This window comes from Streptopelia decaocto (assembly GCF_964273445.1).
Source record: "Streptopelia decaocto genome assembly, chromosome: Z".
In the NCBI taxonomy this organism is placed as follows: domain Eukaryota; kingdom Metazoa; phylum Chordata; class Aves; order Columbiformes; family Columbidae; genus Streptopelia; species Streptopelia decaocto.
Window position 1 is genome coordinate 19,058,662 of NC_138657.1, and position 25,703 is coordinate 19,084,364.

Genomic DNA, 25,703 nt, shown 5'->3' on the forward strand with positions numbered 1-25,703 from the left:
GTTGCATGGAGATTTTGGCAATGTAATTATCTACAATTCATTGATAACAAAGGCCAGCTCTTCATGACTTTTAAAGTAAAACTATTTTAGACGTAGTCTGGCTTTTCCTGTCTTTTACTGACAAAATCATTTTAATCTGTCTGTTATAACTTCCTTTTGACCCTGAAGACTGAGGCATATTTTTCATTACTCAGTTGCTTCCAGGAACCTTACCTGATTATAATAACATTCATTACTGGCAAACACTTTTTAAAATGCCCCCTTCTGCCTATGCCATCCCTTTTTGCTTCCCTTCAGCAGCAATTCCCAGTGTGCACAGAGATTATGCACTCTGTTATCTTGTGGGTACTCTGACCCAATATCTGGTTTTGCAGCCTGTCACGTTGGTAGGAATGATGTGATGTAGTGTTTGCTTTGGGTTACTCCGAGATCACCCTTAATGCAAGTCGAGGTAAAAGCAAACGTGATCCAAGTATTAGAGCATCCAAGACAAATAATATTGTTTCAAAGGTTTATAAGACACAAGTGACAGAAAAGAAATAATGCTTAGTTACCCCAAGATCAAATAAAAAGCCTTCCTTTTCCATTCTTGTATTCACCTCATACTTACATATCCTTATGGTCAAAGGTTTAGTCCTCATGCGAATTTGACATCCTCAGGTGATGAAAAAGGTTTTCCCTGGAGGTAAACAACAGGCCCTAACTTTCATATGTCCATGCTCACACTTCCTTGGATTTCCCTGGGGGTCCATTCAGGTGAAAATCTTTTTCCTCTTCTTCCCTGCCACGCCCAGGACATCCTAACACAGTCGGGAAGAGGTCTGACCTCCCTCTCCCCAACTTTATTGTCTCACAGCCCTGGGTTTGAATATGCCAGTGTCCCTTGAATGTGGTTAGGTGATTATCTCTGACCCAGCATTAAGCAGTCAGCTAAGGACTTCTCCAGGGCCTGGTAAACCCTAAACAGACCATGACCCATTCTGAAGCACAGCACCCATTTCTGCTGGTTTGGACTATATTCACATCTCAGATTGAACCCCTTTCTGATTGTGAGTGTTCTGGTGTCTGAAAAACTTCTAATTTACTAATCACACTTTGTGCTCTCACAGAACTGGCATTAATACCGTCAGATACTCATTGGCAACTCTGAAATACATATAAGACCATTTTAATATCTATGGTCTTGCATGGCTGGCTATAAAATGCCTGGAGAGGTTTGGACTAAAGGTATTTAAAAAGTGCAAAATAGTGTTGCTTGGTGCCCGTCAGTATTGAATTTACAATTTACAGAGAAGGCTTCATCCCATTTAGTACACCTAAGATAAAATGCTAGGAGATGTCTTGGACAATGATGTCTTACCCTCTCTCCTTAAGGAGAGAATCCAGTAAGGAAAAAAACAGAGTTACTGTGTGCAAGATGGAGCAAAGGCAATAAAAACCAATTATTTTTCAATTAGCACCTGGAATTCCTTTTTCCAGACATAGTAGAGCTGCTTTTTGGAAAGGCAGTAAGTGAAACCCTTGATCTTGGCCCCTTAATCGTGGTGACAGGAAGTTCATTACACAGCATTGCATCAGATAGGAGCAAAAGAGTGTCTGGTACTCACTGCACCAGATGATGCAGGATAAATTCTGAGGGACCTGAGTGTGCAAATCACAAGTGGATTCGTGAGGCAGCAGTGTTAGACTTCTGTAACATGCATCCACAATTCTTCAGGATCGTTAGGTGGACAGTACCTACTTACTTGTCTTTCTTAACACCTATGCTGCTTCACATGAATTGCTGTGATGTGCTAACCACTTTATCATTTTATTACACTTTATTACATCATAAATTTTTATATCTTCTTAACGATCCTACAAGAAGCTTAATTGTTTATAGGAACAACTTAATTAACTGGAGTTCACTAGGTTAAGCAGAACACAAATTGAAAGAGCTCTAAATGAAACAAACCCTACCACTCCATTCCGTATAGCTTCATAAGGTTAAAATGGGATTTGACTGCAAGAATAAAGAAATCATACTGGTTTCAGATGTTACAAAGTAATGATAATACCATGGGTAACTTTACCTCAGCTTTCTGATTTGCAAATGCAAAATTCAATGGAAAAAAGCATACTTTTTTTTTAATCTACTAGCAAGGAAACTTGCCCCAGATTAATTTAACAGACAATAGACTTATATTATTATCCTATTTCCATCTGAATTTTAGAAATAGGAAAGGTAACACAAGAAGTGTATAACATGAATCTCATAGACTTCTCTAAATATAATCTAATTTATTAGAGTGAATTTTTCTGAAATACATTTAACAAGATCTTTGTGAAATGGTCACAGCACATGAATTGGGGTGGGAAAAATGGGTGTTTGTGAATGGTAGCATAGGCCGTATGACTTCCCAGACTCTGAACATCTTCAGCTGTTAGTAACTTTAGGACAGCAGGTTTTCCTGGTGAAAGTGAGGTAGTTTAGCAGATGTGGGAGAGTATTTCATAGGCTTGAACCAGAGTTACACCCTAGACTGAAATACCGCCATGGTCTTAGCTTGCCTTTGTGAAATGCCTCTACAACACAGAACTCTGTCCAAACAGAATGATGTTAACAGGTGGGCAGTGCCTGTTGGATTTTCATTACAGTTTTCAAGGCTGCATATAAGACAGAATATGTTGCCTGGAGAAGTGGTGGGATTTTCCCCACTGTAAATATCAAAGACTCAGCTTTACAGGGCCAAAGATAACCTAATAGAAGGCTATACCAGACAATCTGCAGAAATCTTTTCCAACCTGGACTTTCTGTGAATCTGTGAATCAGAGTTAGTAGAATTTGAGTTTTGTTTGGATTAAAATAGAGCTCCTCCAAATCCAGATCATGATCCAGGACTCCCAAAAGTGCTTCTGTGTCACGGTATACAATGTGTCAACCAGATGGTATTACGACCATTAAGATATATACTATCTCCTATCTCACAGTTGTTAAAGGACAATATTTTTAAGGTGTTAATGGCTGATAAGAAGGAAACATTTGGCTTTGGAGACAAGAGATAGAAAACATTGAAGTTGAATGACTAGACAAGATAATAGAATGAGACATATTAATTTAATGGCTTACATTATAAATTGTAGGTTTCAACAATGACACTGTCAACCCATGTGTCAAGGAACAGCAGCCCAACAAAGACGTCTGAGCTGGGAGTTAAGAACAACTCCAGTACCGGCTATGCCTGTGCCAAGGGCACAGGTCTGTGCGGTCTAATCATGGCAGACAGAACAGGTGGTAACAGGGTGGTGGTAACAGGGTTCATTGACAACCTCAGGCGTGGCAAGGGAATAAGTCACGTCAAGGGTCCATCCACAGGCTCCAGTCAGGAACAAAAGGAAGTAGAGCCAGAGACAGGGCTGAAGACCAGGCTGTAACATGGGTCTGAGGGTCATCTAGAAGACTACAGACAGCCACACCTATGATGTCCCTTAAGTAGGGAATGAAGTTCCAGGCCTGAGCTTTAGTAGGAGTCCTGGACCCATGGATGAAGAATGCAGGGTGGAGATTTCCAGGGAGGCTGGTCACTTTAGGACATCAATGAAGGCCAGTAGGTGCACTCAGGGCTGTAACACCATGGACTGATCAATAGTTGCTGTCTCTAGCAGAGGTGACAGATGCTACCAAGACACAAAAAAGCATGTGTGCGACACTCACGTGATTCATCTACACGTGTTTCTCCATCACACGGTAATGATCAGTGCTGAAGTCCTCCTCATGAAGGCACAAATGCACACACCCACAGAAGAGGCTTTGTCTTATCCTCCCTACCATGGTCCCCATAGTCAGGTGTCTTCATTCATGCAGCATGCCCATGCAGGAGGTGTCCAGTGGCCCAGATGTTTTCCTGAGAACTTGGAATGAAGGTCCTTTACAGCTTGCTCCTTTGAACACACTAGCTATCAACAAGGAGGAGAGAGAAAAAGCCCAGTACTTTATTTATTTATTTATTTAAGGGGTCAGTTGTGAGTTAAAAATCAGTTCATGAGGTCCCACTACATAAAGTTAGGTCTAACCTTCATTTATAGCAGAAAACATTTGGGTTTTTTTGGTTAGTGTTTTGTTGGGTTGTATTTGTTTTGTTTGGGATTTTTTTGGTTTTGTTTTGGTTGGTTGGTTTGTTGGGGGTTTTTTGGTTGGTTGGTTTTGTTTGTTTGTTTGTTTGTTTTCTCTGTAATTACATTTTCCACTATCAAAGAAAAGGGGGTTTTGTATGGAAAGAAAATGTAAAAGAAAACACCTGTTTGGCTTGCAGGAATTGGCCAGGGAGGCTGTTTTCCTCACAGGCCAAAAGCGACCAGCACAGGGCCCCTTTAAAAAAAAAGTCAGGATTTTTTTTTTCCCTATTTCATGTGAGCATTGGCAGAAACTCTGACAAGCAGTTCTTCATATTTTATTATGTTCTTGTCTGGCAGAATCACTGTCAGGCAAAAACCTTGTCAGCGGAAAACCTGTCGTAGGATCAGAGGAGACAAAAACAGGTGTCACAGAGGCAGTCAAAACTGAAGGAAAAAAAAGATTAGGCTAAAGAGAGAAAGGCAGACAATTACATTAATGCCATTGCTTTTATCTTATAGATGTGTGTTATTATCTCGGGGTGCTGAGTGCGCAATTGCCTCAAAGAAAAGTAGACAGGAGACAAGGGGAAACTTGATAGTTATTAACTGAAGAGGCAGTGTGTCAAAGCTGGATAGGGTTCAAAGTTTTGCAAAGGGATAAAAAAAACTGCAGACAGCAAGCAACGTCTGTGAACAAACTGTGGTTCTGCTTTCGGCTACATAAACCTAGTAGCAATCTAAATGTTTCAACTTGGAATCAGATCATAGACAGAAAAATTAATGAAAGTTTTCATTCAGACTTTTTTTAATAACACTTATTTTGTGTACATGCAACTGAAGTGCTGGGTTTTTTTTTGATCTGTTATAAAAATGTTGTTAGAGCATGAGGCATGGTGAGGCATGAAGACATCAGTTTAGTTGCTGTGTTGTTTGGGTTTGAAACAACTATTATCAACACAGGTTTAATTTTAAAATGCTATTAAGAATCCTTTTACTAAGTGTGAACATCTGTATGTGCAAACTGTAAATTAGAAGATCACATATGTGTGCCTCTGTAAGAGACTAAATGCATTTGGCAAATGGTTTCCATTATTAGCTTTTAAATATAGTAAAAGGCAGAAGGAAAAGTTGGGGTTTTATCTACGAATCAGAAAATGCTTTAATTACTGTCCTTCCGTGATCTTTTGAAATCGACAGTGTGTTAGTGAACATTTCTCTTCTATCTGGATTAAACTGTGAAAGGGATGAAGAAAGAAGTGCAGTAGAGATCACCAAAGGATACCATGCTGTAGGTGGAATTTATACCCAGACTTTTTCAGGATGTCCGCTCACCTATATGAATGTTCATGTCCCATGCACTCTGTGTTTGTGCTAGGAATGAGTGGGATAATTGCCTATGCCATGAAAGTATTTGAGCCATTCAGTAGACACTAGCAAGTTTTCTTGTCCTTTGTTACCTTCTAAGCATGATATTTTTGAGGAGTAATTTTTTCCACCTACAAAGTGCACCACATTACACCATGTTACAGGTGGTATTGAATCTGCATCCTGAGGGAGGCTTAGACCAGGTCTTACATCTGCAGTAGTTTACCTGTCCCTCCAGCATTTTAGTTGTTCATAAGCTACTTTCTGTTCTGAAAAGAATTTACTTTTTTTCTCTGTGGTTGATGGAAAAGAAGAAAATCTTGAACTCTGAAAATGTGAAGCTGTTCATGTTCACCACTAAAATCAACAGAAAACTACAGTTCTCCATGTTGCCATTAATAATACTATATCTGTTTTACCATATTCAACATTCTGTTGTTGCAACAGAATTATGGAATTGTTTAATGTTGGTATTGTAGATGTAGTCTGTCTGCCAATTTCAGTTTTTCTTGCTGCAGAAAGTAGCCCATTTATTTAGAAGAAAAAAAGGAAAACAAGTCTGGAAAGCTCTGTGTTATTCTCTGAACAGAGACTACATAAAATTTCTTTTCACTTTCCTGTTGACCCTTGAACAAATCTGGAAAGATGATGAGGTTTATAAAATTCTGTATTGTCATGTGAATGTGTGTATGCACTCCAACTGTATCCCTCTTTGGTAAGTTAGAGAACTGCCTAGAACAGCCAGGCAAATCAGCTAAGAGAAAGGGTTTCACTAGACCTTTTCATCCCTCTCTAGGATACCTAAATATTTATCTAGGATCAGGCAATTACTAAGACGTATGTCTATTTATTACTCCAATTGTATTAAAACGAGGATATTCAAAATTCTTTTATATTCACTAAAGGCAAAATGTCATACTTTTATTGTAACTGTGCAAAAAACAATATGAGACTTCTAAGGTACAAAATTCATTACTGCATATTTGTATTTCTTTTGCCTAACAAAAACAGAATCCAATCAGAAACACAGCTTTCGATTTGATTAAACCTTGTCCACTGCACATTGGGAAGGAAGGGGTCCATTTTCATATCTGAGCCTAAGAACTAGCCACAGTATAGATAAAATGAGAGATTTTGTCTTTATTTTCAGTCTTTTGAATAATTGAACAAATATGAGCCATATTTTAATGTATCTTTTGTATTTAATTTCCTTTGAATTAATTACAGAGGATCCCAAAACTCCAGTAAAATATAAACGGTGAAGTAGATTTCCCCTCCCTATTTTACTACATTAGGAAAAAAAAAAAAAGCGTATTAAATTTTCTTTCTTTGTTGATTTGTTACATACAGGTTTAAAGTGAGGGGGTTTGGCTGGAATTTTGCATAATAAAAATACTGCGCGCTGTCATGTGAAGAGTGACATTGGATCAATTTCGAAGTTCTCTTTACATTTCAGGTTATTCTGAGCATAGTTTCTGTAAAATCTGGAGGATTTTGTTTACTATTCAAGAGGTTAAACAGTGGAAAAGCCAACATGGGGAGGTTCAGGCTTGGCATTAGGAAGCACTGTTTTACCGAGAGGATAGTAGAACATTGAATCAGGCTTCCTAGAGAGGTGGTTGATGCCCCAAGCCTGTCAGTGTTTAAGAGGCATTTGGACAATGACCTTAATAACATACTTTTACTGTTGATCAGTTCTGACATCATCAACCAGTTGGACTAGATGGTCATTGTAGGCCCCTTGCAACTGAAATATTCTAAATTACAGTGCATACTTGACACTTCAGGGTTAAGTAAGAAAACCAGTACTGAAAGGTTCCTAATGCCTCTACTAATTATCCAATTAGCCATTTTTTAGCGTTGAAGGCAATCTTCTGTGACATCTTTTAGTTCTTTATAGTACTTTTTTGCCCCCTTTTTTAATAGTTAATATTTCTGAAACAAGTACTTGAAATTTAGAATTCACCATGAAAATATTACTTGGCTGTATGTTGTTATAGTAAAACACAAGGGTCTTCCTCTATTAGTGAACAGCTTTCCAGTCACACTGAGGTAAATAATATAAGACTCTCAGGGCAGTACTAGGAATTGGGCTTTTAAAATATAGCTTTCTTAGTTTAAGCACCTAGCACCTGAACCCATCAGAGCTCTGTTTTTAGAAGATTGTGCAGGTTACAACCAAGAAGTGATGAACATGTTAAGACTTTTCTGTGTGAACTTTTGAGCCCACTGAAAGTGTAAGAAGTATGAGTAATATCTCATGCTGCACCAGGAAGGGACTTTTAATATGTGGTTTATGATGTTCAGTCACTGATATCTTCTTAATGACACATCTGTTTATGTCATTTTTCAGGTATGATGAAGTTCATTCTTTTATATAGCATGTTTCATCTTGAAGTCTTCTAAGCACTTATGAAATCATACACTGTTGCAGATACGGTTGAATGAAACATGACATTGTTCATTAGCATATAGAAATGGAACCAATAGTTTAGAATAGAAAATGGTGAGGAATGCGTGATCCACATGAAATCAGATGGGCATTTCAGGACAGCAGAATGCAACAGTCGAGGCTGAGATTTGGCAAGAAGGCTAAAGTCAATACTCTTGGCCTTACAGAGAAACCAACAATGAGACTTAGGCCTTTCTCGTATCTCTTACTTGAAAAAGTATGTGTCTAACAACATAAATGGTCCCTTGAATGCACCTAGAACATCTGCATTAATTCATTAATGATGCCAGAGGAGAAATCAGTTAGAAGTACTACAGAAAGCAACTTTGTCAACTATTTCCTTAGTAACCTCTTTCAAAGAAACAAGATAATTTTTATAAATTGCAGATTACAGTGAAAAGTTTCATTCTCCTGCCAAGCAAAAGGGGTTTCAATAGTCAATGATCCAAAAGAATTTTAGATGCTTATCATACTATTATTTCGCATATGGTACAAGTGCATTTCCTTTCTCTTCATGTACAGGTTGGGGTTTTTTTGTTTGTTTGTTTTTTTGGTTTTTTTTTGTCTGTAGCATGAGGTCTGTCTTAACTTTGCAAATGTTCTCACACACCCATGCAAAAATATATGCTTTGTTGTATTATGAATTACACATTTCAGTGCATATCCTGACTTGTACTTCAAAGGGATAAAATTCACTGCGTATTTGTTTATTATATAATGTGCAGAATAATGCCACAAATCAAAACTGGAGCTAATTTCACTGTCATCTGGACTGTTAATCCAGCGCAGGACTAACTCTTATTTGTGTGTGTGTGTGTTTTGAGAGACTTAGGTCTATAGGCAAACAAATGTTGCAGATAAATGCCAGAGTATGGGATATCTTGTGAAAATTTCTGTCCACTGGTCAAAGAGCACACTTAGTAATTTAAAAGGACCCTTTCTTTCTTTTTTTTTCTCACTTCTGCTCCATCTCGACCTTTCCAAAGTTATAATACTCAGAGTGGCCACAATAAATGAAGAGGGTAAATGTTCGTAGAGTTTTGTAATCTCATTCTAGCTATTCATTTTATAATCCACCCAATAGTCTTCAGATAAAAATGTCTTACAGCCGTTCTGTCTTGGGCCAAAGTAGAATCACAACCTCAAAATCCTGAGCAAGCCAAGTCTTCTTCAGCTGGAAGAACTTGCTTTTCCTCATTGCAGGCATAGGGTTTACTGTTAAGTAAAGAGAAACAAGAACAAATATTAAGATATATTAGAAATATCATATGATGCAGTGATTAAAAAGCATTGAGTAATCAGAAAATATTCATTCAGGTCTTGGCTTTTGTCTGAATTTTTGTAAACTTGGAGAAGCCAGTTAACCTCTTTGAACTCTATTCTCAATCTGTAAGACTGAAGGTGGAAAGCTCAAGGTGATCCAGATCTACTTATTTATTTTGATAGTCTGGTAAAAGGTGTTACATGTATTAACACTAGTATTCATTTTGCAAGTAACAGAAGTATTTAAAAATATATTAATATTTTACTTCATTTTAGTCCCTCCAAGTTGTTGCTCTGTTCCCCAGATACATATATATATCTGTATCAGCACACATACAACACAGCCTGCACAGTAGCAAAATCCATTCTCTAGGTTTTTCTAGCTAAAAGTATTTTGATGACACATCTGTTATGGTAGCAGCAAAATAACCACGTTACAAAAATATCTTACCTAAAAGGGACCAAAAAAAAGTATTTGACCTGTTTAAGCTTCAATCAAATCCCCTTCATTAGACCTTGTAAATAAATCAGTCCCACATCATGAAGCCTATATAGCTGAAGTGCTTTGGAAGAAGAGCTTTTGGAAGGAAAATCTCACCCGTCACATTCTGCACTATGAATGTCCTGTGGAGAGACATAGGACTGCGGTCCCTAGGCTTGGCAATTCCTTATCTTTTTTGAATGGTAAATTAATATTTAAAGCTATTTATTCAAAGTTGACTTAACCACTAGAATAGGAAAGATCAGACAAATCAGTTGCAAGAAATGAAGTATGAGGAAACCAGAACTCTTTGACAAAGTATTCCTTGGAGTAAATGTGTTGAATGAAGCCAGCGAGTAAATGATAAGGGCCTTTGCGCTCTGGATGTAAGAAAGCAATTTATCAAGAGTACATGAACTCTCCAGTGACCATAAGCCAAAAAGAAACCAAAGTACAGGAGAAGAAGTCCCTATAAAATTATTTTAAATGCTCAGAAAGTTTTGTTTAAAAAAAGGCAATGAGAAGCTTAGGTGCTGTAACATAGTCCATAAAATGGTAAGAAAATTAAATGTAAACACTGATGCTCACTAAAGTGCGTGATGTCATATGCAATTCCATCATATTTAGCTTCACAAGGGAATAAGAATTACCTTCATCCTGCAAACCTTCCCTCCTCTCATCTCTAAATTATTCATATCACAGTGAATAACATGGAATTCACACAGAAGGGTAAAACAAGCTAACCAGCTTGAGTAGCAGTGAATTAATGATAGAATTTATGGTAAATCAGGGGAGCAATTTTTAACATGTTTAGAAGGATGAGTTTTAGGGAGTATCTGTTTTATTTTTTTCCTCTAGAGGTTAGGTCTCAAACCTTTAACAGCCTCAATCAATTCTGCATAGCTTCAGTCTTGGTCATCAATTAATCATAAATTTTCTGTAATTTCTTTTGAACTTATGAGTATTGTAGTCTCTAGGGCTTAGCTGGGCACCCTTCAGTTTTAAGTATTAAAGATATTTGTGACCTTTGGAAACTAGACCTGTTTTGGATCACATCTGTGAAAAAGAATCACTCAGTGATGAGTGGTGTCCCTTACAGGCCCACATTGGGACCGCTACTATTTAATATCTTCATCAAAGACATAGAAAATGGATTCAAGTGCAACTGCAGTAAGTTTGAAGATGACACCAAGTTGAGTGGCACAGTTGACATGCTGGAGGGAAGGATGCCATTCAGAGGGACCCAGACAAGCTCTAGAAATGGGCCCATGTGAACCTCATGAAGTTCAACAAGGCCAACAGCAAGGTCCTGCACCTGGGTTGTAGCAACCTCCATTGTCAATCCAGGCTGGGGGATGAAGGGATTGAGAGCAGCCCTGTGGAGCAGGACTTGGGGGTACTGGTGGGTGAAAAGCCAGACATGAGCTGACAATGTGTGCTCACAGCCCAGAAAGCAAAAAACATCTTGGCCGGCATCAAAAGGAGCACAACCAGCAGGTCAAGAGAGGTGATTCTGCCCCTCTGCTCTGCTCTGGTGAGACCCCACCTGGAGTCCTGCATCCAGCTTTGAAGCCTTCAGTACAGTATAGGCTGTTGGAGAGGGGCCAAAGGAAACCACAGAAATAATCAGAGGGATGGAACAGCTCTGCTGTGAGGACAGGCTGAGAGAGTTGGGGTTGCTCAGCCTGGAGAAGGCTCTGGGAGACCTTATTGCAGCCTTTCAGTACCTGAAGGAGGCTCCTAAGAAAGACAGGGACAGAGTTTTTGCCAGGGCCTGTAGTGATAGGACAAGGGGAGATTCAGACTAGATATAAGGAAGACATTTTTTACAATGAGGATGGTGAAACACTGAAGAGGTTGCCCAGAGAGGCGGTAGATGCCCCATCCCTGGAGACATTCAAGGCCAGGCTGGACGGGGCTCTCAGCAACCTGATCTAGTTGAAGATGTCCCTGCTCATTGCAGGGGGTTGGACTAGATGACCTTTGAATGTCCCTTCTCATCCAAACCATTCTATGATTCTATGATTTGATGAATTATCCAGGTCAATGTTTATCTGGAAAATAAGTGCATCTGCCAAATTCAATGTGTTTAGATAATTCCTTGACATTATTTTCTTGGTTTTCCTTTAGCTCTCCTCTTACATTAAGCTCCTTTTCTTTCAGCCCTGGATAAGCTTAGTACTCAGCACCTCTACCACCCAACCCAAGTGGAGATTGTGCAGTCCAACGTTGTATTTGACATCAGCAGCCTGATGCTCTACGGTACTCAGGCTGTCCCTGTGAGACTGAAGATACTACTTGACCGACTCTTCAGTGTACTGAAGCAAGAGGAGGTGTTGCATATTCTACATGGCTTAGGCTGGACGCTTCGAGACTATGTTCGAGGCTACATCCTTCAGGTAGGAAATAAAGCAAAATATGTTTCCAGACACAGTTAATTGATTTTTATCTTTTGTGTGTGTGTGTGCAGATGTAGTGACCATGCACCCAAAGTGGTAGAAGATTGCAAAGTAAATTTAGTGTGTCATGCTGAAGACTAATGATGGTGCTGGCAAAATAAAATATTCTATTTTTCCTAAGCTAAAATAATGCAGATTCCCTCTTACCGTAGTATTTATTTGTACTTGCTTATGTTTAAGGTAGGAAAGACCTTTAATACTGTGAATATTGAGGTTAGCTAGCCTGATTTGGTCGTCAAAGGCAACTGACAGGTTTTCAAGGGCTACTGTTTTACTTAATAAACTTGGATCCAAGTCAGCACCTCCTTCATCTTTTCTTTCCTTCTTTAGCAAGATATCTAATAAGGAATAGATGAAATGGGGGTTGTGATCATGATTATGTCGGGAAGTATCCTTACAGTGTATTGTGTCAACAGGAAAATGTACTTTATAAGGCTGTTTTTTAAAGGTAGCTTTAAATAAAGTATTACATGCAGATTGTTTAAGATAAGCAAACCAAACATCAAATAAATAAATAAAAAATTGACAGGCTTGTTTTACGAGTATGATCATGAATATGTATGTTTGCTTATCTGAGTAATTTAATCATCTGTTGGCTTCCAAAGCAAACTATTACATTTTATAAGGCTATTTCTGATTGAGAATCTAATACTGCATGTTTCTAAGTTTGCTTAATTGCTACTGACTTTGTGGGACCTCTGCGTCATCTAGAAGTCATCGATTTATTGAGGTGGACATTCCTGAAAATCTTTGAAAAATTTAGTTTGTTATTTATTCCTTTACTTTCTTAGGCAATGAGAACATGCTTGGTATTATAGAGGAAATACAGAAACCTTTATTCCTGCTCTGAGGAATTCTGACTGTGTTTTTTAATTCCTCTTCAGTTTTCTGTCCTTTCTTTGAAAGAAGTAAATTAGCCTCATGTAATTCAATGGAAACCTTCCCATTCTGTGTTCTTATAAATTTTCTTGAGTGCTCTATACACAGATTATTGCAGAAAAGTGTAGAACAGTCCTAGAGAAAGCATAATAAAAAGGATATTTCTTTAATAATGAGATCCTGTTATTCTTATTAGGATATATACAGAATGGAGGTCTTTGGTTGTTTTAGGATTCTCTCAGGCATCTATTCAATAAAATCTAAATATATCTATACATGTTTGTATGATATATATGTATGGATATGTATCTACAGATGTTAGATACAATACGTAATTTTAATAGATATATGATAGATATATAGAGAGATATACACAGTAATGTCATTATGTGCACATTGCATCATGTTCTAGGTTCCTGGATTCTGAATGTTACTGATCAAGAGGGCTGAAGAAATACGATTTGTGAATATATACACATAAAAATGCCTCCTTTCTAAGCTATAACATTAGAACATTGCTGTTTACTAAATGTAATTAATACTTACGTGTAATATATTATAAGGGTACAATGTAATTGTGTCTGTTACAGACAAGAAGACTGACTGAAATGAGTAGTTTTCTTGTTTTGAAGTTCATAGAATTTATTTTGTTTTAAATATCTGTCTAATTGATCTTAATATATGCATAATGGCTTGTAATATAATTACATAGGGGTTCGTACAGAGTGAGATTGTGACCTACACATCTGAGTGGTGTAAAGGCCTATAATACACCATTAAGTCAGAGTTCAGTTTATCTGGCTAAAACTCAATCACATTGTAGCCCTCAAGGCATGAATATTCCCATTACTACATCCAACTACAGTATGGTGAATATTATGTCAGTTAAAGGAGAACAATTATCAATGAAAGTTAAAGGCAGCTGTTACAGTCTTGCCACATATTGCCTTGGTTAGTGCTGGGTGAACAAAGACCTATGACAGGTGTAGTCAAGCCTGCCTGTTAGTTTAGCTCTCTTAATTCAAACAATCACAGACTGGTTGAGGTTGGAAGAGAGGTAGTTTTGTCCAATCCTTCTGCTCAAGCAGGGCCCCCTAAAGCTGTTTGCCCAGGGCCATGTCCAGACAGCTTTTGAAGAGCTCCAAGGATGGAGACTCCACAACCTTTACAGGCATTAAAGCTACGAAGCTCATTATATGGCAGAAAGGAAAACTGCTTGGTAAAACATATATGAAGAGAAATCTTAGGAAAATTAGTCAAACCTATGATTCTAAGTCAAGCTTAAAAAGTAACTCTATTGCAACTATGTGATAAAAAGGAGAAAATGGACATGCAGGGAAATTTGAAAGGAAATGTGTAGTAACACTAGCACAGTCAAAGTGCATGCAGATGAGAACTATGAGAGTTTTTTTGGAGGGAATGAAAAATAAATCTTAGGGTAGGTGTATCCACTCAAAATAAATTATTTTAGCATTTCCAGATATTTTCTTTTCTCTTCAAGATCCATAATGAAACCCTTCTTTCTATGAAAAAAATAAAATACTTTTTCTCTGTAACTTTTGAGGAAGACCTCACGGTTTGCTCCACTCAAGAAACAACAGAAAACCAGTGTCTCTCTCTATTTGTGTACTAGTGCTGCACAGTGGGTGGGATTATTTGTAGTAGGTTCATTTTGACTAATAATGTTTCTAAATAGCAAATTAAAAACCAGTGGGCAGAGAAAAATGCAGTATTTATTGCTTCATTCAGTGACTGCATTAATGGAGCACAGGAAGCAAAGGAAGCATGAAGCCAGAGGAGGTAATGTGATACACCGCCTTTCACATTTGGGCACAGTCACGACATTGCCAGTAACAGCCGAAAAGCATTAAGTCCTGGCAAGTTTCTCTGGCCTCTGTGCAATAAACCTAGTTTCTGGTGAATATATAACTATATCTGAAATGTCAGTCAGTGAGGGTTTGGTCAGCAGTCTCATCAGATTGCTCACAGAATTAATGTTTTAGAGGAGAAGTTGTTCTCTTGTCTTTAGAAGCAATCCTCAGAAAAACTTAGTGTACAGGGAAACTTTCTGGACTGTGTCTGCTCCATGGGCATCCAGAGAATTTCAGTTTCTGGGCTTGTTTATCCAGTACTTATCTCAAGGAACTAAGTTACTGTGTTTGGTGTGGAGCTGTTAGTGAGCCTGTAGGTATTCTCTTAGGGAACAGCCAACACAACAACTGTCTTTACGTGATGAGAAATTATTCTGTCAACAACAGTAGCTGGTTTGGGTCAGATTCTGCACCTGCTACTCAAAGAGATGTGATCAGTGGCTCTATTGATTTGGGTGAAGTTACTTTTGCTGTAAAAAACAGCTCAGCTGTGAGTTAAGTCTCCAGCCCTGGTTTCATTCCAGCTGAGCCCAGTGAAGAGGTAACTTTGCCAGCTGTTCTCCTCTGCTTCACCACTGAAGAATACTTTACCCCACCCATTTGCTGGTGTAACTACATGTGTAATTGCTCCCTAGCCAGGTTCTCTCTAAACAAGCCAGGTTAGAAAAATCCTCCTGCTAAACATCTGCAAGTTAACCCTGATTATTCTGAGAAGAAAGGGCTAGAAAGCAATTATACCACCAGCAGGGAACGACTGGGGCATTCAGCTCTTACACTGGTCCAGCTGCAGAGAACAGGACATGTGACCACAACTCAGAGGCCATAAACTGACTCTTTGCAAATGATGATTGAGTGTTTTATTTAGAGTAACAGCTCAACACTTTTTCAAGTGTTTTGTGATCAAATAGTTGTATTCCCTGAGTATAAAAGAGGAAAAAAAATATTATCTTTACAGTACAAAGACGGAAGCAGAGGCACAGAACACTGTCAGAATCAGGAAAAGGGGCTAGACCTAGGATTCCCTTTCTTAACATTTTTCCCTCAAAAAAGGTAGATTTTAGTCAGTAGCTCATAGGCAACATCTTGGCTGCCAAAGTTGCTGATGCCACTCAAAGCTATGAGAAATTAAAAAAAAAAAAATTCTCCCGAAATAAAATCAAATCTAAAGCTGGAAAATTATGGGTATTTTATTGGCCCCAAAATTGGCTTACTTACAAAAGTTTGTGCACTGGACAGTGCATAGGGAATCACTAATCCTAAATGACAGTCTTTTCCATGGCAATGTCAATGCTGAAAACTGATGAAATTCAAAATTATTAGATATCATTTTCTGCTTTGGGAAGACTGGAAATGGAAGTATGATACTTTTCCTGCCTATGTGGTTTCACTGTCAAGACTGCTAATTTTAAAAGTAAAAAAAACCAACCCTCTGAAATTAATGACATACTTTGCCACTGCTGACTTGGGCTTGTGTGTTTCTTTGCTCACAGATCATCAGCACCATCATTACTTTATGAATTTAGTTAGCTCTTCAGATGATGACCAGGATGGACTGTGGTTTATTCTCCCAGTGTTGTGTTGGTTCTGTAAGGCTAAAACAGCTGTTGAGCAAGAACAACTGTTTCAGTCACTGAAGTCAGATAAGAGTAAAACTCTCAGAAGGTATACATTGGGGGTCGGGAAATTTCAACTTTTTTTTCCAAAGATAAAGTCCCATTAACTAAAACAAAATAATTCAAATTGTAGAATACATAGTGAAGGTTAAATAATTCAGTTCTGAGATTTTTTAAAATTATTATATGCATATTTAAATTACATGCTCATATAAATTTGTGTTATATTTGACTGACAATTTCTCAAGTTTTGGTAAGAAGTAGTTGCTCTTGGTGAAATGGGTTGTTTCCGTTTACTGCCCTAGTTTACCACAACTAGATTGTTCATGCATACCATTCTCACATCCAGATTAGATCAAGAGATTTGGGGAGAGACTATAGAAAGAAATTTGAGCATCTTTAATAATACCGTTGTTAATTTATTTTCTGTTCTTTCTCTGAGTATTCCCTTACTACCTCATCCCTTCTAAGCAGGTGAAATATTAACCACATGCACAGATGGAAATTGCTTTACCGTTCTTAAAATTAAATATTGCCCACCATTGGCTTGTCCGTGGAGGATTTCAGGAAAGCATGCGTTCTGTTGTTATCTGACCTCTTTTAGAGACTTTAGAGTCTTAGCTTTCCCATCTGTACTCACTTGCCTCCTTTTAAGACATTTGAGCTTTTGCTACAGAACCCAAGTGCAAGGGCTATTTAATTAAACAGCTTGTCAAAAAGCCTCCATTGCTTAAACATAAGGAACATCAGAAAGAAAACAAACAAACAACAACTCTGAGGATATCAGCTTTTCCAAGGTAGTCAAGTGTTGTCAGGTCATTCTACTGATGATATCATACTTTCAGTTCAATGTAGCCTGCTATCTATAATCACAAGTCATGTGAAATTTCTATCAGGATTTTTTTCCCCAAGTCCCATCAGTTGATTTACTGTTTTCTTTTTTTTTTTTTTTTTAATTTCATAACAAGAACACCTTTGAAGTGATGGTATGCTATATTATTTGTGATGAAGAAAATTAAGAGAAATAGTCAAATTATAGCATGGAGGGGAAAAAAAGTTTAGCTTCACAACCCAGTGAAAATTTGATGACAGTTACATGGCATTAATACAATAAAAATGACTTCTGATGTGAAGGCTGTGCATTTATTTAATTGATATTGCTTCTCATTCCTCATTGGTCTGTTTGTCAATCTCTTAACTAATACTTTGAAGTTCTTTAGCTGTGACAGCTGAAGGATTTTAAGAAGCAGTCACTTAGTGTTTCTGCGTCTCTAGGAGTGTTATGCCCTTTTTATGCATAGTAAAACTGATGCAGATAAAGGTTCGGAAGTTTATGTAGTGAAGAGCATAACAAAGCCAAAGTACAACCAAAGTCTTTCACATTCAAGTTTGTATTTCTGATAACAACTGCCACCCACATTTGATTACTTGATTATGAAGAGTTATGAATTTACAGCTTTATTAATTTTTTTCATCTTTGTAAGATACCCTTCTATCTTGTGGCTTTTTTCCCCCTTGTAACTGTTGTTAACACTTACATGTGTTCTTTTGTTCTGACATTCTTTTTCAACAGTGTCCCTCAGAACAACCAAGGCTCAAAGCTGGGTAACATTTATCCAGACTTCTACTCTCACAGTACAGATGGGATTTAAATCTGGGTCTCTTTAGTATGTGCCCTGCCTATTTCTTGTTCTCTGTGCCTGTCTGTTCCCTCCTCTCTCTCTTTCCACTCCAACTTACTTATTCTGTTGTCATTCCCTCCAATTCCCACCCCCCTTTCTTTCTTGCTTATCTTCCCTTCTTCAGCCTCACCTCAGTTTCACTCCCCCCCTTTCTCTGATTTTGCCTCTTTAGCACAAAGAGATGAAAAGGATCTGTTAGATGATGTGTCCATCTCCTGAGTTTTCCATTTCTCCCACAGCATCACTGCATGCTAATATTTGTGGCTGTGATCATCTGGAAGAGTTTCTCTTCTCCCATGTGAGTCAGTTTAGCATGACTCCCCTGCACATCTGTGGAACAGAGATTCTCCGCTTTGCCCCTTGCTCTTTTGTATTCATCTTAGCTGTGCTAAGCTAGGAGTGCCTGTACTATCTCTAAACAGAGGATAGAAAAAGCTCAGATAAACCTTTAAGGACTGAAGAGGGAGATAGGAAACAGAGCACAACTGCTGAGCCAGAGGGAAGCATTGCTGTGTGTTTGAGCAAAGCAATGCCACTCGTTCTATGGTGTGAAGTGCTTTCACATTTTCTCTGTATCTGCACTAACTTGCCTAACATCTCCCTGCTGCTTTTGATGCTATACCTCTAATAGTAACACTTCCAGTCACACTAGTGCTACATGACTTTTATTTATCACAACCATTAGTACTTGAACTGGGAAAGAATAAAAATAGTGTCCAAAGAGTTTGATGGCACTTCTGAATGCCACCAGGGCAAGTTATGTCACAACAGATGTCTCAGTAACATGCAAAGATCATTTGGATTTCCAGAATATGTGCAGCTGGAGAGCTGTGCTATTGCTGCTCTGTGTCTTGCATCTTGCAAGGGTAATGAAGCAGAGGGCTGTATAACCCCTGGTGATCAACAGCAGTATACATGATGCTAGTTCTTAATGACTACTATGAAATAGTCTTTATAACCATAGTGTTTCACATGGCTCAGAAATGCAAAGATGGCCTTTTAAATGGCAAACATCATCGGCTGTCTAAGACCAAAAGAAAGAAAAAAAGAGAGAGAGAGACTTTTGTGTAGCTGTGTTTCTCCTACCTGGAACATGTACTGTTTACAGTACTGGGGTAGAGAAGCTATGATCCCAGTGACTGATGTAGTTTCACACAGCTGGGCACAGCTACTTGGATGCAGAGCATGGAAATGGCTGTTACTAAAGGTCTCTCAGGCATATGCCAGGACCATGTGTGCTTGCTTTTAAAACGGACCTGAAAATCTCTTCACCTGCCAAGCCTGAGTTCATGGTCCTGTGTTTCTCTCGTGATAGCTGATGAAATCACAAACACCTAAAGCAGAGTGGGGGATGAAGGAGGTGGGAGGAATAGTTCATTCCCTAGGCTGTTTTAGGTGTGAGTGATGCCATGAAGCATTGCAGGAGAAACAGAGTCCTGAACTTGGGTCTTGGCAGGTAAGGCAAAGAGGAAACTATTTCCAGCTTTTTTGCTTCAGATGGTGTTTGAATTTCTATTAACCATTTATGATCACAGAAGTTTTTCCATGAAATATTTATATACATGAGTGTGTGTGTATGCACACAAATAATCTATAAATTTTATTTATATTTCTAACAGATAGTGTGTGTGTCTGTGACAAAGTCTCCCATTTTGAGACTGATTCTCTGTGAATGACTGGAAGGAAGATAAGGACTTTCCTCCTAGCCTGGAAAATCACTTTTCTTGCTGACAAGGCCATGTTTAAGCCTCTACCAGAACAAATCCCGCACTATGTCAAATGAATATGACCACTGAGTTGAGGACAGTATCTTGGGGTTACTGTCCATCTCAATATTCTTGTAAAAAATGCAGTGACCTGTTATAAAATAAGGAAAACAAAAGGGCATAAAGCTATTGATTGAAGGGAGATGTGTGTGTGTGTGCGGAGGGGAGCGAGTTGTGCCAAGAATCCAAGGAATTAACATTATTCTTCTCACAAAATACAGTTCAGAGATTAGAACTTGTGCTCTTTTGTAGGCTACTTTCTTCACAGAAGACCTCAGGCTGAATTCAAATCATTGTCCTGGAGGTGATGTGGTTGTGATATTAACCATTCAGCTACACATCAGTGGAAATTAACTCAATTAGAGAGTATGGAGTCCAGACCATGACACTTTAATGGATTTAAGACTCTTCTCAGTTTAGACACCTCTTGCTCTGAGTTTAGTGGTGGTTTTGATTGTCTGTGTGTCAGCACTGGGCTTCAGGCACTTAAGAAATTCAGGACCACAGACATGTAGGAATCAGGAAAGGCCACAGAGAATCAAACTTGTCATCTGTCCAGCATCAGTTGATTTACTGCTTTTCTTGAAGTCCAAGGGATCTCAAGGGGACTTTTTTCCCTTGCAGCACTGATCTTTCAATGAGGTGCTAGTGCCTGTCCTGAGCAATAACAAGGAATAACAGTGAAGTGTGAGTAACTCTTATTAGAAGGGGTAAATGTCATTAGCACTTACTGTTGCCTTCTAGGCAGTAAGAGTACGGCATTGAATGTAGACAGACAACCCCCTTTTACTTATCAAGGTACATTTTGAATTTAATGAAGATGAACTCTTGTATTTTAATTAAGAAATTTACTGCTCTTTCCTGCACTGGAATATCTTCTATGATTTGGTTGTCATTTTGTACCATGTCCTAGAATTTTGAATACTTAACTTGAAGCCAAGAAGTGTGTATTATTCTACTGGCTCTAATATATTAACTTACTGCATGAGTCCTTTGTGCTTCAGCTTGTTTTCTCTCCTCCCCCACGGCTTTTGCAAAATGTTCTAATCATCCCAATTAATACTTGGATGTTGTTAATTAATGTTTATGAAGTGCTTTGAGATCCTCTAATGAAATAGAATGTGTAATTATGATTGTTCTTTAGTTAAATTCTGAAACATCACCACCAATGGAACAGTAGTTTCAGTAAATATTTTTTTTTTTTTTATAACCTGTTTAGTGAATGGAAGAAGAAGAAATTGTTTAATCTGTTTCATTTTTACCTTTTATGGTAGGGTAAAGTATGTCTGTTTGTATCCAGTCTTGCTGGATTCTTCATAATGAATCTTGCCAGAATTGCACCCTGAAGTCTTACATTCCTTCTGCTGGGAAGGGTGTGGAAACCTGTGTTACTGACTGACAGTCGTACTGCAGAGAAGGAAGTAACTTGTAGGACAGGTAGATTTTTAAGACTGCTGACCATATATATGTCAGATTGTTGGGTTTTGTGTACAGTACAGCTTGCCTGGTGATGTGGATATTGTAAGAAACTTAACATCATTACATTTTTATCCACACAGTCTGTATATTGGAGGTCTTTATCTTGTGTACAAGTTGACATGTGGTGCTGACAAACAGGAATAAAGGAAAGGAGCCTGTTCATCAGGTTGCTTGCAACTTAGCTTATGTTGTACAGAAGTTTCCATTAAAACAGAGTGGCTCAAACTATTTGGAAAATGCTAGGACATTGCATGGGCAACTTACTGTGTTCAGCCAGCTCAATATATAGCTGGATGAGTGCTTGGTGAATGGCTTCAGAAAATGATAGTCAGTATAGAAGCTCAGCATATTAATATGATGCAGTTCAGAAATACTAGCCTCAAATGTCTGAAGGTCATAAATTCAAATTCAGAATATTGGGGAACTGATGTAAAAGATTTGATGTAATATAATTTAATTTTGCTTTCCATTTTCTACTGGAGAAAGTTAGGTTTGTATTTTTAAGCTGCTTCTCCCTGTTTTGAAACCTACCATAAAAAACAAGAAAAAGTGAAAACTTCTTTAGATTAAAAAAAAACCAACAGAAGTACTCCCAGAAGCAGGTATAATTAAAAAACATCTCCTTATAATATCAAGAGCTTTTTGATAAAATTGCAAGAATTGGCTATTCTGTTCCTGAGTGTGAAATAAAACATGCTCAGTATGTAATGTTACAATCCACAAAAATGCTTTTATCCAACCCATCTCTTTTAGAAAGAATTCCACAAAATAAAATTAAATTTAATTTTAAAGAATTTAACTATTACTAATTCAATCACTGTCCACATATAAGCTGGTTTCCTCTTGATAGGAGTATTTCAAGCAGTATTAGAGGATACAAAAGAGAGCCCTTCTCTTTGTAGGCTCAAAGAGTTGTGAGGTTATGGATATCAGACTCATGACATGCATTTTCTGCTGCAGCTGAAGGCAGAGGTATGTTTCTTAGGAGAAAAAGGGTGAGGAATTAATAATGTCTGTATCAGATTGCTCACACAGTTGTGTTTGTTGTGAGGCTGCAGAGAACCTGGGTGTTACAGAAGGTAAGAAGCTGTTCAGGGACAACTGACCAGCGGAGATGGTGTGGTCCAGGGAAAGAAGGGCAGCCACTTACGATGTGGATACTGTCTCTGACCTGGTCACTTCCAGCCTTCATTTGGAGGCTGTGGCTTGAAGAACCTGTGCTCCCCCAACCACATATGGCTAGCAAATTGATTTTACGTGATGAGTTTAAGATGCATCTTGGAAGAGTAAGTTTCTCATAATGCTTACTTGCATATATTCTCAGAGCCTGGTATGTGATGTGTTATGAACTGAACAGCCCTTTAGCCCCATATGTATTCCAATTTGCTAATTTTGTTGCACTGCCGTGTTATTGCATATAGTATTAATTCCATCCTATAACAATTATTAAATGGAAGGTTATTTATTCTGGTAGTTGGAAGAGTATCTGTTCAGCTGGAATGAAGAGTTAGCTCTCTCACTGAGTCGATACAACCTCTTTCCTTAGGCATGGAAACAAAGTGACCTAAGTAACCTGAGCTTCACACTTTCCCTGGAGTCACATAAATAAAAAAAAATACATTTTTTTCAATGTTTTGTTTATTTGTTTGGTTTTTGTTTTTTTTTTGGTGAGTAGTAATCTGCAGGATCAAACAAATAAATGAAAATGTAGTACATTAACATGGAATTGCTAGTTATATCAATGTTAAGATTTGTTTGGAGCAGGGTAAAAACATCAATGCAATATAAAGTTTTATGGGCTTTGAAGCATTTGCGAGAATGTAAATGTCAAACCAGTTTAAGATGCTTCAGACTGAAAATCTGAAATGAAAATATACATCGACTACCATACCTGAATAACAGCTTCGTTAACATAGCATGAATTTCCAATACTAGTCACACCAGACATTAAATGTGCATCTGTAAGGCTTTCCCCCATTGTTAGTCCACTTTATGTTGTAGTATTCTATAAGTCCTTCTCTAAGGTACTCCATTTCATCAGAGTGTTCACCTGCAGTTGATACAAGATGATTGTACTGGAATTTCAGCAGCTACTGCACTGTCCAAAAGTCCTTGTTGTTTTTTTTTTTTTTTAATCTAGCTATTCAAAGGAACAGGACTTGTATGACAATGCTTTGTATAACTATTTTCAGTTTAGTTCAACAGACAGGAAGGAAGGTGCTGCAAATATATGAAGTCTCTATATGCTTTGTGTATGTGGCCAGATAGTGTAAAGAGGCACAGTGTAGGCAGTTCCTACACTGAAGAAAAAGCAACACTCATCCCTTCTGAGGCACCACAGAAACTATACCAGAGAGACAGGAGTGAGAGAGGATGTAAAAATGCAAACCAAAAGAGTTTTCATCTTAATGGACACTAGAGACATAAAGCCATAGGGAGCCAAAATGAATTTGTTACACAGAGAACTGCTCGGTCTCTGTCAGAAACTAAGTCCTGTTTCAGCAAGGTGTACAGGCACCTACCCAACTTTAAACAATTAATGCCCTTGACTTCATCTCGTGTGTTTAATGTTAAGTATATGCTTGTATATTCTTCTGGATTGGAGCCTCAATGATTCTATGTATGTCAACTTGGTCAGCTGAGGTCACACAACAGTTCCCTTTCTGTAAGAACTGCCCTTTCATTGAAAAGGTGTGAATAGAAGGTTGTGAGAACTCTATGAGAAAGTATGTTTCAGTTAAAAATTGTAGGTTTATAAAGATTCTTTCTTTATTCTTAATTGTTTTCACCGGGGTAGACTGCATGTATCTCTGCACTGACATTTATTACATCTCTCCAAACCAGGCCACAAGCCATGGATCATTTGTTCTGTGTTTTGCACATGGAGACTCACTAATGAGGCAGATTCTCATAATGAGGGCTCCAAGTCAGTTTCATCATGTCCATTAAGACCAAGGCCTCACTAAAGGAAGGTTTTAACTTCTTTGGTCCAGGTTGCTGCTCTTTTTGTTTCCTTCCCCAAGCAGGAGTTTTGTGGGGTAGGTGGAAGAAATAATCAGTGAGCACAATGTCTTTGTCCACCCAGCTGTTCCCCCAGCTGTGTCTGTGGGTCAGATATGGGTAGCTGCTGCATCCCCAATTCCTTTCCCTTCTAGCTGGGTATCTGCAGACCACCCTACAGCACAGCTCTTTGACTCCAACCGTGCAGGGAACCATCACTTTGCCCAGCACGCTGAGCATACATAGCCTGTACAAATTAATAGATGAGTTTCTGTTCTCTTTGAAATGTGGGCATAATTTACCAAATACTTACTCTCTGTGAAAATGAGGAGGTTTGCAGATGTAGTTGAGGTACTTGTTAAAACATGACCAACTGAGGTAATGTGAAGAACAGAGTACAGCTGGAGATCAAATACAGGGAAGAGAAGAGTCCTTAAATGTTACACCTCCAGCAACTTTTGGCATGTTTAGAAAACTAGCCTTCCTTCCTAGTATCCTGGCCTTTTATTACTATTGCCAGCTTGTCCTTTGTGTCACTCAAGAATTTATAATGAATCCATAAAAAACAAAGAGTACCGAATTTTGTTAGGAGGAAAACAGGAGACTTCTTGATCAGTGGGTGGACTCACTTGATGTATGGAGTTGTAAAGAATACAATGCTGGATGCATGTTATGTATAGTTCTTGGAGTATTAATTCTGACCTGGTTACGTAGTGAATTATGTTGACTGATATAAAACAAACACACTCATGGTTTGCACCATATGTTTTGTAATGATTTTTGTAGCTTTGTTTGTTATTGCTGAAAGGCAGCTGAGAGATAGATCTTTGAAGTTATTATTTTCACATATGCAATTTTTAAAAAGTAAGTTACAGTTTTACTTTATGAGCATGATAGCAGCAGGCACTGATATCTCTATGCAGACTTGACTATCAAAATCTGTGCTTCCAAATTCACAGACCTATCCCTGAAGAAACAGTAAAGAAGTTGACATTTCAGTTTCCATCTATGGATTCAAGAAAGAAAATTGTTATCTAGATGCAGACTCTGATATTTATTTTAGTATTGCCTTACTTTACAAGCAGTGGAACCACTTGTGCAGTAAGGCACCGTTTAGTTGAAATGGAGATATCAAAACTAGGCTCACTTTGTCCACTCTGAATTCCATGCTTTTTGACAGTTAAGTGTAGTGAATTAACTTTTCAAATTTCACTCTTTGTGAAATTTGACTTACGTTTCCTCTGTCTTTAGCCCAGCTCCTCTAGCATGTGTCTCTTTAAGCACAAATACATTTTAAA

At 38.1% G+C, this 25,703-nt stretch overlaps 1 protein-coding gene across 1 annotated transcript in view; it reads left to right on the forward strand.

Moving 5' to 3' along the window:
• BNC2 (basonuclin zinc finger protein 2) overlaps positions 1 to 25,703 on the forward strand; it is a 322,413-nt gene that overhangs the window by 215,603 nt on the left and 81,107 nt on the right. Inside the window, exon 4 of the mRNA XM_082074538.1 lies at positions 11,820 to 12,055. Within this exon, the coding sequence (XP_081930664.1) occupies positions 11,820 to 12,055 (236 nt within the window). The remainder of the gene's footprint in view (positions 1 to 11,819; positions 12,056 to 25,703) is intronic.